Source organism: Asparagus officinalis, chromosome 8 (genome assembly GCF_001876935.1).
Source record: "Asparagus officinalis chromosome 8, Aspof.V1, whole genome shotgun sequence".
NCBI classification, from domain to species: Eukaryota; Viridiplantae; Streptophyta; class Magnoliopsida; order Asparagales; family Asparagaceae; genus Asparagus; species Asparagus officinalis.
Window position 1 is genome coordinate 115,367,248 of NC_033801.1, and position 18,785 is coordinate 115,386,032.

The following is an 18,785-nucleotide window of genomic DNA, read 5'->3' on the forward strand; positions in this document are numbered from 1 at the left end:
AATGTTAGGATGCACCCCATAAACTTTTGCCGGGAATTTGAATTGCTGGTATCTATTTATCGAGGAAAACAGAATTATAACTCCAGAAAGTGCACCTCTCTCGGATCAATCTACAAAGGTCGGTTTGATCCGAATCAGGATAATGCAGTGATTCTTGACGACATGGAAGGTGATGATTCTGGTATGTTTCCTTCCCATGGATCTTTAACCTGCATAAATTATGCTGTTACATTAAGGAGTAAAGAAGAGCCTATAAAGGAGCTGATAGAAAGTAAGGATGAATTTGAGTTTGAGATAGGTTCTGGTTCTGTAATCAAGCAGCTTGAGACATGTGTATCTCAATTGTCTGTCAACCAATCTGCACGCTTCACTACATCGCTGCCTTCGAGGGACTTGCTCTTGGCTGCTGCTGGTGAATGCACTAAAAACCTTTCAAACATTTCCCTGTGTGAGTTTCATGCTACCTTATTTATCTAGATTTTGTTATCTAACCAGTGTTGCTATCAAATAATTTGGACATTCGTGTCATTCTCTTTCAGCCAACTGCTTTCTGGAGTACTCCTTGAGGGTTTTGCGGGTTACAGAACCCATGGAGGAAAGATTAGAGCAGGCTTTTTTCAGCCCTCCTCTCTCAAAACAGCGGGTTGAATTTGCAGTGAGGCATATCAATGAATCTAATTTGGTTAGCTTGGTAATTTTTCCATCTTCTCTTGTCAGATCTAGGAATATCCTCTTTTTCTCTTTTGCTAATATTATGATTCAGACTTGAGGTCACTTACCCCTGGTCCCGGATCCAGAAAAATTTCGTTAGGGGAGCAGACGATAAGTTTTTATTTACCTAGATGAAAATGAACTACTAATATGTAAATGCCAAATGCAAATTGCTTGAAAATTGAAGCTGGGGTGCAAAATTTTTAAAGCTACGGGGAGCAGATTACAATTGTAGAAGGTTCTACAATTGTAATTTCCAGATTGTCAGGGGTGCAACTGCACCCCTAATCAACAATACAAATCCACCCCTGCTTATGCCATAGCAAATTTATCATCTTCCCTCTTCAGTACTTGTTCTTGGTTTAAAAAAAAATTGATGTTTCCTTGGTCCCATGAATTTGAACTGCATGCATAGTGGTCTGCCAGGTTTATGATGACCCCTCTTGTTCATTTCTTACCCTTGATGTTCAGAGTGTTACCTTTTGGTTGACAGACAAGGTTGAATTCTCTTGAAATCTTTTGTTGGAGACTCCTGTGAGAAGTCCCACCCAATGAGCGCCATTTTTAGTGGTTATAGGATGAGATGATGGTGATGATGTTACTTTTCTTGTCAAACTCCAGGACTAACTGACACTGACGGTTGGCTTTATAAATTACAGGTGGATTTTGGATGTGGATCTGGTAGCCTTCTTGATTCCCTATTGGAGCATTCAACTACATTGGAAAGGATTGTCGGTGTAGATATTTCATGCAAGGCTCTTACACGTGCAGCAAAGGTATTGCCTTCTGAACTTGACATATTCCTCATCTTCACAACTTCCGCAGATCCTCTGAAGTAAATTTCTTAAGTAGCTTGTATAATCAGAATGTCAATTGTTAAAATGCTTTCTTTGCCCCTATCAAGCTATTCCTTCATCAGATTCTTATTTCTTTTCTTTTACATATCTGTGTTTTAATCCCTGTAATTTAAGTAGGCCTATCCAGCAAATCCTGTTGCTAACAGGCTACCTCCTGGGCACCATAATTCTCATTATGATTGTAACCGTGCAGATTATACATTCAAAACTTAGCAAAAATTCTGTACTGCAAGATAGCATCAAGTCTGCTGTGCTTTATGATGGATCAATCACAGATTTCGACTCCAGATTGTACGGATTCGATATTGGCACTTGTTTAGAGGTATCAATCAAACTCGTCCTTTTTTAAAAAAGTAGGCTGGTATTTTTAAGTGGCTGCTCAGTGATATTTATATATATAAATTAAAGCTGTAGTTCTGATGGAGGAAATTTCACCAAACTTGAGGATCAGCCATTTTATTTCGTATTTGGGGTTTTCCTAAAAAAATAACTTCTATTGAGGTTTAATGGTGTGGTACTTGAAGATAAATTATGTTCTCAGGAATGGATTTCTAGTAGTTATTAGTATTATGTGCTGAACAAGGAAAGGTCGTGTAAGGAGTTATGGATATTTAGGCTGTGTGCGAAGCACGTTATCCATGAAGATAAACATTGTGAATATCAGTGGGAGATAGCCTGCATTCTTTTCTCTGGAAAAGTTTATAAATGACAATGTCACGGTGGCAGATGACCTGCATTCTCTTTTCTCTCTAGTCTCTACCAATAGAAATTATATTTGTACTCAAATTAAGTTAATATCCAGTTCTCAATTTTCTTGGTTCAATATAGTCTTATATAGACAACTTTAAAATAGGATCAGGCTGACAGTTTTAGAATAGACCAAACTGTGAATGGATTTTTTCTAGATATTTATGAAAAAATAAACTTTATATTATGTATGATTTCTAAAAAATGCCATCTTTTCATCATAACAATTTACAGGTGATTGAACACATGGAAGAGGATCAGGCGTGCTTATTTGGTGATGTCGTACTGAGTTCTTTCTGCCCTCGAATACTTGTTATCTCAACTCCCAACTACGAATACAATCCTATACTCCAAAAATCCTCTTTCCCCAACAAAGAAGAGGACTCGGAAGAGAAGTCATCGACTACTTGCAGATTTCGTAACCATGATCACAAGTTTGAGTGGACGAGGCAGCAGTTTGAACAATGGGCTACTGATCTTTCAGTTCGACATAACTACAGTGTCGAGTTTAGCGGAGTTGGTGGGTCCGGTGATGTTGAGCCCGGTTTTGCTTCGCAGATTGCTGTCTTTAGAATTCGATCGAACCGTGCAGAGGAGAAGCTTTTGGAAAATAGAGAATCAGCTTGCCCTTATAGAGTCATTTGGGAATGGAATCACTGCTCCAGTTCTGCTGTCTGACACTCTTAACAGATAAACTCCAATTTAGTGTAGAGGCATTCTACAGCAGCTAATGGAGGATTAGTTTGTTTTTATGGGGGTTCTAATTTAGATCGGTGGAGATTAATGGGCTCTGAGAGATGAATTAGGGACTAATTCGCTTAGCTGTCTAACAAAGGTGCTTCAGTTTTAGCTTTACTTTTGTCTTTATAGAAGTTTGTCAACAGATGGTTTAAAAGATTCTGAGACCTTACCGTATCAAAGTAATACTTGTATATTTCAGCGTGTGGATAAAAGATGTGCAATCTGGGTGATAATGCTACCAAAAGCCCACGGCTACAAGGGAGCAATAGTGCCAGCTTAATATCTGCTAATCTTCCGATGAAAGAGCTTTTCACTGAATAGCAATGTGAATCTGCGTCTTGATTCCTTATATGAAGATATTGCCTTTGATTTCAACATGACCCCAAATTTTAAGGAAATTCAATTGGTACTCGTAGATAGTTTATTCAAATGCAACTCATAGACAAACTTATACAAAGTAATAACATAGCCAATTTCCGACAATCCTTTGATACATATTAACTGAAATCCCAATACCAAAACAGCTTAGGAGCAGGGAAGAGAAGAATAGTCGAATGTTTTACAAGCTTTCAAGTGCTAGGCAATTGTGCTTCGTGTCATGAAGCCCGTCTCCTCGAGAAATATAAGCATTTTGAGTATCTACAACCGGCTTCAACTTAAACCTACGACTTGGTGCTTGTCATGGATATAATTGTACCAGGAGTATTCACAAAATTCTTCCACATCTTCGACACATTCTTCACCTCAATGACTCCTGCAAACACGCTTTCAACACTTGCTGTAACATATACATGATATATTCTATGGCAGTTTAAAGAAAACAAAAAAAAAACATAGGATTTGAAAGCACTCTCATTCTCATGCACAACATGAGAATATCACACTTATCATTGCCACACACAAACTGACGGCAATACGAGGAACTGGACAATTCCTCCAGTTTGTACAAATAATTAGTAACAGGTCCACCGTGTATTTCTTCTTCAACCTGTATCTAATCGCTGCTCACTGTATATGATATCAAAAAATGTGTTGCTTGTTGCAGATACCTCGACCTTTATCCTTGTTTATCTATCCTTTGACAGATTGCGAAACAAGAGAATCTGACACAAAAATAGGAAGCAAGTTTTATAGTAAACACAAATGAGTGATTAAATAAATAAATAAATATCAGAACTATGATTGCGGATTCTTATTTTCAAATCATGGCAAATTTTTGTTCCTGATACAAGGACATACCTTATATACAAATATTAAGATCCTTTATTCAAGCAGAAAGCTTTAAGACAGACTGAATAAAGATTGAACAGTATCCGTATTCCTCTTTAAGATCACTTTAAGAATCAAAAGTCCTCAACAAGAAGGGGGTAAAGAATGCAAAAAGAGATCAAGAGAACGATAAGATAAAATAAAGCAGGAGAGAAAATCCTAGTATGTAAAATGAAAAACTAGCTCAAACTCAAAGAGTACAAAAGAGAGAATTATAAGCAGAAGTTCACATCATTAAAGTCTCTCAAGTTCACTATGCATTAATGCACACACCTAGAGGCATATTGCAAAATGATTATTTTATTTGTATCATGTAACAACAATCAGTTAGACGGATGATTACTGTTCTTGAAGTACATGTTAGAATAGAAGAGATGAAGCTTATTTGAGCTTTCTGAGCACTTTTGACATACAATTAAAAGGTTTACATAACATCATAGACTACGTAGCATATCATCTGCAGTACATATATTTCGGTAAGAAGTGAACTGAAAGGGTTCTTTCTTGTCTCACAAAAAAAAGGGAAAATAAAACTAATTTTTTGAAGTTTTAAAATTGGCTTCTAAGAAACAACTTACCATAGACCCCAAAAGGAAAAGTATATATAAGTGAGATGTTTCGATCATTATTAAGGATCAGCAATATGAAGAGCATAAACAATGAGAAAACCTTGTCAAGTTCTCTATAAGAAATTACCTTTTAGAAAAAACTAGCAAAATTCATCCATTTTGTGAAGCATTGGTATTCCCAGTCTGGCCTTCAATTTCTTGCTGCACATTCACATCACTATTCTGGGCTTCATGATGATTTCGTGGCTCTTGGTGCTGTTCACCATTATTTTGGTGCTGAGACAATAGCATATTTCGCCTAGTTCTCCATCTCAAGTACTCTACAAGCAGAGAATTTGTACTTATTGCAATTCCAAACCCAGTGAATGATGAAAGCAGGACGGAAAGCACAGGAGCCACTCTGAGCTGCAAATTTCAATATGAATATAAGAACTAGTTGTCTGACTATTGTGATTGCAAGAATAAAACTCTTACCACATTGTAGAAGATATGAGCAAAGAGGATTACAATTGCAAACTGGAAGGAAGCATAAGCCCAAATATAACTCTTGCTCACTGTAAACAAAATAAATGACGAGAAACAAGTTGCTGGATTATGAACAAGGAAAACCTCTACATAAATAGAGCACACAAGAAGATTAAAATGCATCAGGATTTGAAAGAAATATCCATAAATTACAACAGGCGCAGCTTATGGTGTTTTTTCCTCAATGATTCGAACAGATATCAGTCAACACTAGGAGGACGATTTTCATAATAACTAGATAACCAACTAAGAAGATGAAGCATGGATCATCGCATCAACGGATACGGTAAATCTTGTTTTGAAGACGTGAGAGCAAAGTAGAACATCTATATGTCAATATTATTCAATCCTAATTTTGTCGGGCTTGTGCATGGGTTATACATGTTCTTGTGTCGTGCATATGTGAACAAATTTCTAAGGGTCACCAACTTGGAGTACAATCAGTGGTTAAGGTTGAACTCAACTAGGTTAGGTCTTTTTGTGTGTGCTTTCTATCCATCTTCTCTGTTGGAGAAAGCACCTGTGAACCTATACAGAGAGCGCTTTCTTTTGGTGCTTTGCCATGCTTTGTAGGGTACATCATCTGCAGCACGAACTTGCAAGCACTTGTTTTTCATTTTCAAGCTACAATCCTCCTTATTCTCATCCAGTCAAATTATAAAAGAATTTCTCCTCTTCCATTCTGCTTCTTCTATTAATATAGCTTTTCATTTACTGAAGCTACAGTCTAACACATGGGTTTTTGGATAAGCCAAAAGCATTCACTTCAGATCAATTTGATAATTCCTTACGCGAACTCTTTGGAGACAAATAACTAAAGACAGTTTGCAAGTAAAAGCTTGCTTTAACATTTCCATTTTTCTTAGTTTCGCTATTCTGTTCTGCAATGATCACTTCACATTAACGAATAAGGATAAATTTCCTAAAATCAAGTAGAATGAGGGATAAGCTCACTGAAGTAGCATGTAAGGCAACCCTAAATCTAATTTCTATAATCTGCAACATGAGAAATGAATAAGTACTTAATTTTTCATGCTTCCCAGAATTTTAATTCTTTGCTGAACTTAAAGGGAACTTCGTAACAGACCCTATGCTGAACTTAAAGGGAACCTCATAAGACCTCCACAATACAGCTATTCAATTTCAACAATTGATAAACTTCTTATGACAGGGGTCTAGAGGAGGCTATAATATAACATACTAGTGTGAACACCCCCGCTGCAGTAATCCCGGTTTTAACTGCTACAGTAGTTTTAATTGCTAGCCCCCCGCTCTGTTACAGTGTTTCCGTGTGCTACAGTAATATTTTTCAAAAACAATAACGGTTTCATTTTGCTACAGTAAATGCTACTGTGGCATTACTGTTGCATGAATAGTGAATCTTGGGTTCTCCCATTTGTATAGAGGAGTAGATGAGCACATATATCGACAATTTGGACTATTATGGGCCATACATACTGAGGCGTGGTTTTTCATGTTCTCTTGGTCTAGAGTCTACGACCAACTTGCAAATGTGCAGTAAATACTTATGCATCATATGTTAAGTTTATGACTAACTACATACATTTTTAATTTCCGGAGCCGTGAAAATTTTAAAATTAAAAAAGATGAAAGCAGAAAATAAAGAAAAGAAAACTAGGAAAATATTGGACGTGATAATTACCCATTGTGGAAGCTATCATGGATGAGAGGAGACCCAAAACACAAGAGAAAGGCAATGATATAGCAAGGGCTCGTGAAGCCATATCTGTAACCTGTGCCATTAAAGTGTTTCAGTCATTTGGCAATGTTTACAGAACGCAAAGTTGTAACATGTAAACGCTAAACTAGCATATAAGTTATAACACATATGAAGCAAAGATTAACTTATGTCTACATGAACTGGTCACTCACCAATAATTGCTCCAAGAAGCAGAAATAGGCAAGCATGCTGACCATCACCAAGACTGGAACATCCTGCCAGACCCTGTCAGAGGAGGAAAAAACACCAACATATTCACTCCTAGTACCAACAGTAACCAAACACAGCTCTCAGCCAAAATACAAATCTTATCCTGATCCAGAAACTCCTGGAAAGGTTCTGACCTAAATAGAGTATTACAGCATTTTTTTTCTCTCATCAATTTTTAGAGGTACATGGTATCATGAGATATGCTATGAAACTCATATTCGACCATGGATTCTAAACAAAAACCTTGAGTCAATGGTATCATGAGTTGTGCTATAACAATCTATGAACAAGATGCAGACAATTAAATAAGAATTAGATGCTCATCATCATCCTCCAGAAGGAACAAATGGAAAAGACATCAAATAAATTGTTTATAGAACAAACTTGGGATTTTGTAAGGGTCAATGTCACAAAACCCCCTTAACTTGGGGTTTGTTGCCCCTGAACTTTGTAATTCCACAAACTCCCCTAAAGTTGTACTTTGCTACCGTGGTTGACACTATTAAGTTAAACGTCTCATGTGTGCCACATGTGACAAAAAAAGGCCATTTTGCCACTGATCACCAAATAAAATTTCGTCAACACCTATGTTTTTTACCCTAGTCCCTGAAAATGAACATGTTCTAAATAGGGTATTGTAGGCATTTTGTCTGACCCTATAACTCCGTCAATGGTAATTTCCAAAAGGTGTGAAACTCCCCAAAGTACAGAAGGGCCATAGATTTACAAAGCTCAGGGGTTTTGTGCAAAAAACTCCAACGTTTTGGGGTTTTGTGAAATTAGCTTGATCAGACTGAGAATTTTTCAAACAGATATTGTGTTAATATTGGTGTTTATAAGAATTTTTTCAAACAGATATTGTTAAGAATCTACAATCTTCTAATAGGGTACCTAATAGTATTAGGCATAGACTAGAACGGTCTAAGAGGAAAATGATAGGAGACTTTTACAAGAAAATAGAATTAGATTAGCTACTTGGAATATAGGTACACCTACCGGAAAGACAATGGAATTAGTGGATGTCATGATTAGAAGAAAGATAAAAATAATTTGTCTACAAGAAACTAAATGGATAAGTGAAAAATCTAGAGAAATTAAAAAGACCGGATATAAACTTTGGTACACGGGAAAAGAGAAGAATAGGAATGGAGTGGGAGTTCTTGTAGATAATATAATAAAAGTGTTGTAAATGTAAGAAAAGTTGAAGATAAAATAATATTAATAAAAGTTGTCTTAGGTGTAGAGGTTATTAATATTGTTAGTACTTACACACTACAAATAGGCTTGCCCAAAAGTACTAAAAAAATTTGGAATAGATTAAATGAATTAGTACAATAAATTCCTTTTGGAGAGAAAGTACTTATAGGAGGGGATCTTAATGGGTATGTTGGTAAGCATAATAACGGATATGAGAGGATACATGGATGTTTCGGGTATGGAGATAAGAACGATATGGGTAAATCAATTCTAGAGTTTGCAATATCGTATGATTTGATAATAGCAAATACACTTTCTACAAAAAGGGATGAACACTTAATAACCTTTAAAAACGGTTTTAATAATAGTCAAATAGACTTTCTTACTAGAATGGCGGATAGGTTAATATGCAAGGATTGTAAAGTTATACCATGAGAGAGTTTAAGTACACAACAAAGATTGATGGTCTTAGACATATCTATTAAAAAGTAGAGTAGAAAACTAACGTGAACAAAAGACTAAGAACTAAATTGTGGAATTTAAAAGGAGAGAATTTAATACATTTTAAAGATAAAATAATGAAAGAAGATATATGGAACATAGATAATGAGACTAATATTATGTGGAATAACATGTCTTATTGTATTAGGAAAGTGACTAAAGATATACTACGAGAATCTAAAGGTTATAGATTAGACAGTAAGGAGAGTTGGGGGTGGAATGAGAGTGTGCAAAAGGTTATTAGAGAGAAGAAAACTTTATATAAAGAGTGGCAAAAGAGTAAGAAAAACTTAGAAAATATAAACTAGTAAGGAATAAATGAGAATAAATACAAAGCTTATGAAATTTTTTATAAGAAGTTAGAATCTAAGGAGGGAGAGAAAGATATATATAAGTTTGCTAAGATTAGAGAAAGGAAGAGTAGAGATTTGAATAATATTAGGTGTATTAAAAGTGAGGATCAAAGAGTTCTAGTGACCGACGGGAAAATAAAAGAGAGGTGGAGGGGTTATTTTTATCAATTGTTTAATGATAATCAAACAAGTGAGCAAAATAGAGATTTTGACCATATAGTGAATGATAGGAACTATAGATATTATCGTAAAATTAGAATTAGCGAGAGATAGGAACTATAGATATTATCGTAAAATTAGAATTAGCGAGATTAAAGATGCTCTAAAGAAAATAAAAAGTGGACGGCCGTAGGACCAGACGATATCCCTATTGAAGTTTAGAAATGTCTTGGAGATATAGGCTTAGGATGGTTAATTAAACTATTTAACAAAATTATCGAGACGAAAAGAATGCCGGATAAGTGGAGGATTAGTATTTTGATACCAATATATAAAAATAAAGAGGATATACAAAGTTGTTCAAATTATCGAGGTATAAAACTCATGAGTCATACTATGAACTTTGAGAGAGGGCAATTGAGCAAAGACTAAGAAAAAAGACATGTATATCTGAAAATCAATTTAGTTTTATGTCTGGGAGGTCAACTGAGGAACCTATACACATTTTGAGATGGTTAATGGAGAGATATAGAGAGAAGAGAAATGATTTATATATGATTTTTATTGATCTAGGAAAAACTTATGATAGAGTACCTAGAGAGGTAATATGGTGGGTGTTAGAAAAGAAACATGTATCTAATATATATATTGATGTGATTAAAGATATGTATAATAGAATAACAACTAGAATAAAACTAATGAAGGAGAGACTAAATCATTTCCTATTACCATAGGTTTATACCAAGGGTCAACCTTAAATCCTTATCTTTTTGTATTAGTTATCAACCAACTTACTAAGCACATTCAGGATAAAATCTTATGGTGTATGTTATTTACTGATGATATAGTCTTAGTTGATGAAACTAAAAGAGATATTATTTCTAAATTAGAAAGATGGACACAAGCTCTTGAGTCTAAAGGTTTTAGAATTAATAGAATAAAATAGAATATATGGAATGTATTTTTAGTAAAAGTAGGAAAGAAAGAGAGCCTATGGTACATATTGATGGCCAGGAAATACCTAAAACTAATCATTTTTGCTATTTAAGATCTATCATTAGGCATGATGGTGAGATAGAGGATGATGTTGTGCATCGAATCAAATCGGGATGGTTGAAATGGAGTGCTTCGGGAGTCTTATGTGATCGTAAAATACCAATGAAACTAAAGTAAAATTTCTATAGGACGGTTATAAGACCAACTATGTTTTATGGATCAGAATGTTAAGCAATTAAAAAACATGTTCAAAAAATGAGTGTAACAGAAATGAGGATATTACGATGGTTTTGTGGGTATACATTAAAAAATAGGGTAAGAAATGAATGCATCTATATTAAATTAGAGGTTGCGCCTATTGAGGATAAAATAAGAGAATAGATTAAGATGGTTTAGTCATGTATAAATGAGACCCCTTAGTGCACCGATTAGGAAAAAGTGATAATATTAGAGTTAATGGGACTAGGAGATCTAGAGGTCGACCTAGAATGACTTGGTCAGAAGCAATTAAGAAGGATATAATTAAGACTAACGTAACAGAGGATATAATCCGCAATATAATGGAATGGAAAAATATGATTCATGTAGCCGACCCCAAACATTTGGAATAAATGTTTGGTTGTTGTTGTATAAGTTATAATTTTATAACTACATAAGCTTAAATATCCATGCAATAAAAGTGTAACATATAGTTAAAAAAAAGGAGAAACCAAATGTCTCTTGAGGAATATAAATGATCAACTTGATCAGATCAGAGAAGGCCTAAGCATGATGCTGGTCTTCACATATCAGATTTGCAGACAAACATAGTGTTAATGCGAAGAGGATGTTCATTTGTGAAATTTCAATAATAAGCTAGGATTTACTATTTTCAAGGTCATGGTTACCTGTAGCTAGCAGCCTCTCTTTGCTGCAATGCATTTGGTGCCCTTCTATTACCAAACTGTGGATTTTGTATCCTAAGCAGTGTTACTGGTAGATTTTGGACCTCCTGTTTGCAGATGTCACAAGTTTTATTCCCCTTTATGCTAAACCATTTTATCGCACAATTTTGGTGTGCAAGAGCGAGCTCCCCTTTGCAGCTACACTCCATTTTAAGAGTTTCCCCTCCTTCCGCAAGCTCAACAAAGCATATGCGGCAGACTGCCTCTTCTTCAGGAATATCTTCACCTTCATCTTCAGCTGCTGTAAAGATATTATGCAAATATTGAAGGTTCTTTAGCATGATAGGATTTGACAAAAATAAATACTATTTCATATGGAGCAAGATAGATGAGTTATGACAGTGACTAAAAGCTTTTTAATAGCTTTTTAATAAGAAACATATGATGGCTGATTCTGTCCGTGGAAACTGGTAAGATAGACTTTCCACTATTTAGAGATGAATTTGTTTATGATGTGTTATAAGAAATTGTCCATGTAACGATATCGATAAGTAGCATAACACGCAGAAACAAAAATATATGATGCTGAGCTCTTACCATTTACAACCTCAACGATATCACTTTGTATCGCATTCTCAACTGGGGAAGGACGAGGAGTTGAAATCACACGAATCAGGCCTAAAGAATCTGTTCTCTGCAAGCGTTTACCTTTGACATTCCCTGGTACTGAAAAGGACCGGGAAATGTGTGTATGAACTTGTTGTTTCTGTTATATAAACAAATAAATAAATAAATAAATAAATAAATCAAAAAGGTCCAGAAAGGAAAGCTAACAATGAAGACCTGGAAACTTCTAAACAGATAACAGAGACTATCTCAAAACTTCTTTCCTTAAAATCTGATAATGAGTATGCGTGAGTTAACAGAAAATTAAGGAAAAGTGCTTAAGGAGAATAATCATACAAATGAGCAACTCAACCAATATAGTACTAGTAGATTTTGAAGAGAGAACTACATATGAATATGATGATTGAGGAAAATTAATAAACATTAAATTCGCAAATTTCCTTCTCTTTCAAGTGTCTGAGTTGATTCAAGTTTAGTCCCTCGCATTACAAGTAGATGTGTCTTCTCTTTAGCTATCTAATATAGGAGGATTTAAAAAAACAATTGTTGTTACTAACTTACTAATGACAACCTAAACTAAAAGATGAAACTTCTAGAAGGTAAAACCTAATTTTGCATTTCCCACTTATTCTGATCTTAAACTATACAGACAGGAAATCACTTCTTGCTATGCAAGAAGCTTTTAAACTCTCCTATACAGATAGGAAATCACTTCTTGCTATTACCAGCTTCTGCGGACCTCTTAGCAAGTAAGACCACGAGATAAGTTTTAGAAAGTAATTATGATAATAATACACATTACAATAATGGTTATTTTGATTTAACTCAAGCTAAATGTCATCATGAACGGAGGAAGCAATTTAATTCCACCTAACAAAGTCACGGCTATACACTTGTTGGGGAAAGAACATCAGTCTAGAGGAGACAAGGACTGATATACTTCAAGTTATTCTACTTCCTAAATTTCCTATTTTATTATTTTTTCTATCTCTAACACATATGCGTGCACCTTTGCCAGAACCTTCGTAACACATAAACTAGACACAGAACTACAGAAGTGATAATTTAATCATAGTCAAGTAACACTTTCACATATGCCAGTACTTGAATCCAAGATATTCCAGCTTTTGGCAAAAAGTCTGATAAATGTCCGTCTCAATTGATTTGTAGAGTTTCAGTCCAATTAAGACAGTGATATTCATGGCAATCAAAATTTATATTCCATAGCAACAATAGCTCAACTCAAATAGAAACACGTGCTTCATATAGATTTGTTTATTCATCAGTCTTATATAGCATACTTAAATAACTGAAATCGCATATATAGACACAAGTACTTACATCCAAATTAGGCATGTCTATAACATGCCGATCATGTGTCGAGTCTACTAATGCAGCACCTGAATTTGCAATTGGCGTGGTTGGTAAAGAATGGGTTCTTTTTGCTGATAGGCCTGAGACAGAAGAGAAGACCTTGGAAAAAGAGAATTGCCTTGATATAGAAGGTTTATCTCTCTGTCCTTCTGAAGATGGTATCCCAGGAAAGAGAAGAATTGTCCTGTCGCCCTCCGGGATTGATGAACTCTTTGTCTTGAAGCTCCTTTGAGGAAGTAGATTCTTGGTGGATGATTTCGTCTTGGTTGAATTAGGCCTCGGAGGCAAGCCAGATGGCCCTGCTCTTGTTGAACTAGAACTAGGCAATGCATTCTCTAAAGATCTCGTAGGTATTTGTAACGAGGAAAGGTTCGGTCGTCTAGAATGATTGGCTGATACAATCTCTCCCTCATTTGCATCCTGCAGGCTGGATGCCTATAAAACCATTCAAAGTCCATTTCATTAGATACATCTCACATAAACAACATCTAGATATCAGGGTTAATGTCACATAGACCCCTTGTAGTATCACAATATACCACTTATTGACCATTAAGCTTGTACGAGCGGATAAACATGTGAGAATTGAACGCCGTTTCAATTATATTGCAAAAGGGACACTCCACTTCAAACTTAAAGGGTAATAAGTGGCACAACGCTGTATTATTACAAGAGCTCTATTTGCAATTAACCCTAGATATTTTAAATAGTGACAGACTCCTAATGTTCATGAAGTAAATCTGGAATCGGTTAAAAAAAAGAGTCATAAGACTGGCATCAAAAAATGATAACAATCAAACTAGCAGAATTAGACAACCGAACTTTTTACATTCTACGTGAATACATTATTGAGGAAAAAAAAATATTAAAGCTGCTTATATGTCACAGTTTACAAGAAGAAAACTTCAAGCATCAATTGCACGAGAGCTATATATTCAGACACTGAAATAGGATTAAAAAAGTGAGCAGCTTTCTTAGAAAAATAGATTTATTTTATCCAATTTTACCGAGAATTAGAGGAATTACCTGCTGATTTGAGGAACTAGAGGCCGCCCCTTCAGCTGACTGTGCTGGAACTCCTGAATTCTCCATGGATTTTCCCAATTCTAAACGATAAAGATCGAATTTTTCCAACCAAATATTTTGCACAAAAACCCTAGAAAACAGAATTTTAAGGGATCATGTCGTCCCCTGAAATTCTTCGCGAAGGAGAAGAGAGTAGGTCATGGAGTCGGAACAAAGGAGCAAAGTTTCAAGCGCGACTTCAATTATTGATATACTTAACACATTTAATTAGGGCTTTCCCCTTCTTTAACCCCAGATGCTTTAGGGGCTGTTTGGTTGTTGTTGGTAAAGTTGTGTATTTATGACACAACTTGAAAAGTTATTGTCCACCTCATCAATTTTACTTTTATATTTTTCTTTGTTTGTTTTTTATTCCATTGGAATCATAAATTGCTTGTTTGGTTTGTAAATGTAACTTTAATTGTTTGTTTGGAAAGCGTAAAAAGTGATCCCTACTCAAATGATCATATTGGTTGGAATTATTTTTTATTATTTTTTCCTGACTTCAATGTTAGCTTTCTCCTAAAATCATGTCTTTTTTTATGAAATCACTTTACAAGCCACATCAGCATATGAAATCACTTTACACTATTTTCACAACTACAAACAAACAATTGAAAGTGATGAAAGCTGACATTAGGACCCACTTTTTTACACTTTCCATCCTTTTACATGGTAAAAACATACAACCAAACAGCCCCTTAGTATTTCTTAATACCACCCTCTAATTTCTTATTTGCCAGTTTAACCTTCACCCAGGATTTTCTAAGTTTAACTGCAGATAGGACCTCTTTATTATTTTCACAAGTGCAAACAAACATACCCCTGTAGGTCTATCGTTGCAAACAGACCTCCTGATTAAATCTTTCTCCTCTTGTACTCTTAATGAAAGAGAAAATTATTTATTTTTTGACAAATAAACCTATTGAGGATTAACGAATCAAAAAATTCCACATCCATTCACAATTGGGCGATAGTACATAGGCTAAGGGTCGCCCGAATTCCCTTTCATGCGGAACGACAGAGGCTCTGCAATAATAGTGTTGGATGTATTGTTCATGAAAAGTCAATTTTGTCTTTGTGAATAGTCCCACATTGGAAATTGAATTGGATTGTAAGTGATTTATAATGGAACACCTCTTATTGGGTTTTGAATAGTGTTTTGGGTTTTGTGGGCTTTGCATAACACACGCGTGCGCGCTGCACACGTATTTTGGATCGCAAATCTTTAATTTTACCGTTTTGTAATTCTTTTTGACTCGTTCGTAACGGATGCAGAGATGACGCGGGGAGTTACGCGGATCCTGTGTAACGTGTACGGATTTGAAGCAACGACTCTTTGGCCTCCGGCTCCTATACATACATGGGTTCTCCCCTTCGGAAGATACACAACAACAACAAGTCTTTCTCTCTTCTCCTCCATTTCTCTCTTAAAATTTTGACTACTATTATTTTCCTTTCGGGCAACCATCTTCATCTGAGCAGGAGTTCTGCTAATATCGTCCGAGTACGGAGGTCGGCCGAAAAGGAGGTTTTTACCTCTAGGAGAGAGAGGATCGACTGCGTCAGGGCGATAGGCGGGTCCTTAATCTTCTAGAGCAGTGAAATCACGACTACTCCCGTTCATGCCTGAATTTCTAACTTTTTATTTCGGATTTTATACTAATATTCTCTTATTTGACAAGAAATAAAAGTGTAGGATGTCTATCCATAATTAACCCTATTGATACTACATTAGTTTGCTTTTCTTCTAATTCGTTTTAAAACATTAGTTAAAACAAGTTTTGATGTCTTGGCATCTCTCAAGAGATATTATGTACGTTTATAATGCTTTTCTTCTTTATAACTTCCAAATTACCTAACCTTTCGTTGCTAGAGACCACTGATTTATGAACAAGCTCTCTGGTGTATTAATTAATTACAACGAAAGTGAAAGAGAGCAGATTAGCAGTGCAACAAAAACCACCACAAAAAACTATCTACTTTCTGCAATGATGAGTATATAGATAATGAAGTGGTCAAGTTCTCAAGCTCATAACTTATCTTTCAATTAATACTAATAAATAAATTCTTTATGCACGTCTTACCCGTAAAGCTGCCAGCTTTAATGATATCGTCAGTTAAGAGTTTTAAACGCATATAATTAAAGTCAGCAACTGTTGGTTTGGGATTATCTTTTGTTGAGTAGCAGCATTATTATAAAAGAAAATTTCTTTAAGGATCCAAGGATCCAAAATATAGGACCAATAGGGGGACAAGTGAGGTGTCCCCCTCCTATTGGATAATGAGTTGGTCATCATTAATGATGGCCAACTCATTATCCAATAAGAAGGGGACACCTCACTTGTCCCCCTTATTGATTCTATATTTTGGGTCCAATAGAAGATAACCCTTAACTTTCGAATGGAAAACGTTAGCATCAAAGAACAGATCAAGTGGCAGCACTTTTATCTTCAAAGTCGAGCCTTTTTTTTTTTTTTACTTTCCAGGTATAATCCCCCATATTTATACATAATGGGATGCTACTTGATTTGATATTTGGCGGGGCCTGGCCAGCGTTTTCCTCATGCAAATTTGCTTCGCCTCTTCTTTTATATGAAAATGGAACGAATACTTTCATTTATTTGTTGCTCCGGCAACAACATGGTATAGAAAAGTGGTTAAGACATAAGCGCTTTCAGGCTCATCGCCAGTAAGTTTTGCAACAATTCAAATTATATATATATACTATATAATATTACTATATATATTATATATATATATATAATATTATAATATTATATATAGTATATATGCTGAAATATGATATGCCTTCGGGTACAAGTACAAAAAAGTAATGCTTGTAGTGAGGTGTCAATCCCCCTCCCTTCATCTCAAATGTGGGAACAAAGATCACATGGTATCCTCCACTCATGTCAAATGTCGGGAAGAGAAACACAGTGATCTCGCCTCCGCATCATTCAAATGTGGGAACAAATCAATGATTGTAGGAGTGGAATGGGATGATGTGACACCATCACCAGTTATCGATACCTAGAGATCCGGGCTTATATGAAGAGATTTGAATCAATTGTGGATTAAAACACTTTGTGGATGGTCACTTAATTGACAACGAAATAATTTATATATATATAATATATATATATATATATTATATATATTAGTATATATATATATATATATGATATACTATATATAATATATACTATAGTATATATAGTATGACGAGAGAGAGAGAGAGAGAATATGAGAGGTGAGGCTGGAGCTCCATCTGCGCCGCTGAGCTGCAAGTGTATACATGTGCACCACAGCACGCGATGTGATTAGTAAGGAGGGCTCACATGTCATACACTTGCAGCTCAGCGGGGAAGTAGCTGCCAGTGCTCACCTCCATATTCTCTATATATATATATATTTAATATATATATAATATACTATATATATATATATATATATATATATGATATTATACGTTGATCTTATGTCAACTAAGTGGATGTCCACCAAGACTTTTTAGCTCACTCAATTTAGTGATATATAAAAAACTTCTTATAATCTTTCATCGGACTCCCTAAGCAACATAATGACTAAAAAGTTAGGTGGATAACATTTTCTGCTTCAACACTTAGAGTTGACAGCAAGTTTTGGCTATATAGTATATATATATAGTATATATATATATATATAATATTATAGGTATATTTATATATATAACATGGGACCTTATCTATAGAGGGAAATTTCGCCTCCTTGCGTCTATGTGCCACAATCCCACGTCCCTTTCATAAATAGGCACAAATCTCCCGCAACTCACACATTCTCTCCTACTTTTATGAGAATGGTGTGGATTGTACAATAGCGTCAAGGAGAAGAATCCCTCCCCTTTATGAAAGGATACCCAATCATATATATATATATAATTATATAATATTTATAATATATATATTATAATATATATATATATAGTATATATATCATATATATATATATAATATATATTATATATATATATATATATATATAATATAATATAAATATATAGCAATGCTTGGTACAAAGCAGCAAGTTTTATGCTTGGTTAGTGAAGGTGCATATTCTCACTCACTCGTTGAAATCGGAGCCCACATTACATTGTGTTTGAGTGTTGAGGAATTAAGAATGATGGCATGGAATATGACACGATTCGCTCAAGCACAAAATTTTGCTGGTACCAACCCTACTCGATTTCTCTCTCTCTCGTCTCTATCGCGCTCGTCTCG

At 35.1% G+C, this 18,785-nt stretch overlaps 2 protein-coding genes across 5 annotated transcripts in view; one reads left to right on the forward strand and one right to left on the reverse strand.

The window, feature by feature from the left end:
* Positions 1 to 3,254, forward strand: part of LOC109819927 (small RNA 2'-O-methyltransferase-like) — a 12,294-nt gene extending 9,040 nt beyond the window's left edge. Inside the window, exons 6-10 of the mRNA XM_020385915.1 lie at positions 1 to 448; positions 540 to 691; positions 1,371 to 1,487; positions 1,762 to 1,890; positions 2,550 to 3,254. The exon at positions 1 to 448 is cut by the window's left edge and continues 481 nt beyond it. Coding sequence (XP_020241504.1) covers positions 1 to 448; positions 540 to 691; positions 1,371 to 1,487; positions 1,762 to 1,890; positions 2,550 to 2,993 — 1,290 coding nt within the window. The 3' untranslated portion in view covers positions 2,994 to 3,254. The remainder of the gene's footprint in view (positions 449 to 539; positions 692 to 1,370; positions 1,488 to 1,761; positions 1,891 to 2,549) is intronic.
* LOC109819867 lies at positions 3,505 to 14,736 on the reverse strand. 4 transcript variants are annotated; one of them, XM_020385815.1, is made up of 9 exons: positions 14,488 to 14,736; positions 13,429 to 13,896; positions 12,058 to 12,226; positions 11,464 to 11,758; positions 7,313 to 7,385; positions 7,083 to 7,173; positions 5,369 to 5,448; positions 5,022 to 5,299; positions 3,505 to 4,159 (listed from the first exon to the last, which is right to left on the reverse strand). In XM_020385815.1, exons 1-8 carry the CDS (start codon positions 14,551 to 14,553, stop codon positions 5,045 to 5,047), a joined length of 1,497 nt encoding a protein of 498 aa, XP_020241404.1. In that variant the 5' UTR covers positions 14,554 to 14,736; the 3' UTR covers positions 3,505 to 4,159; positions 5,022 to 5,044. The 4 variants fall into 4 exon arrangements, with proteins under 4 accessions (XP_020241404.1, XP_020241405.1, XP_020241403.1 ...); XM_020385816.1 differs by having other exon boundaries at positions 5,372 to 5,448; positions 11,464 to 11,761; XM_020385814.1 differs by having other exon boundaries at positions 11,464 to 11,761; positions 14,488 to 14,735.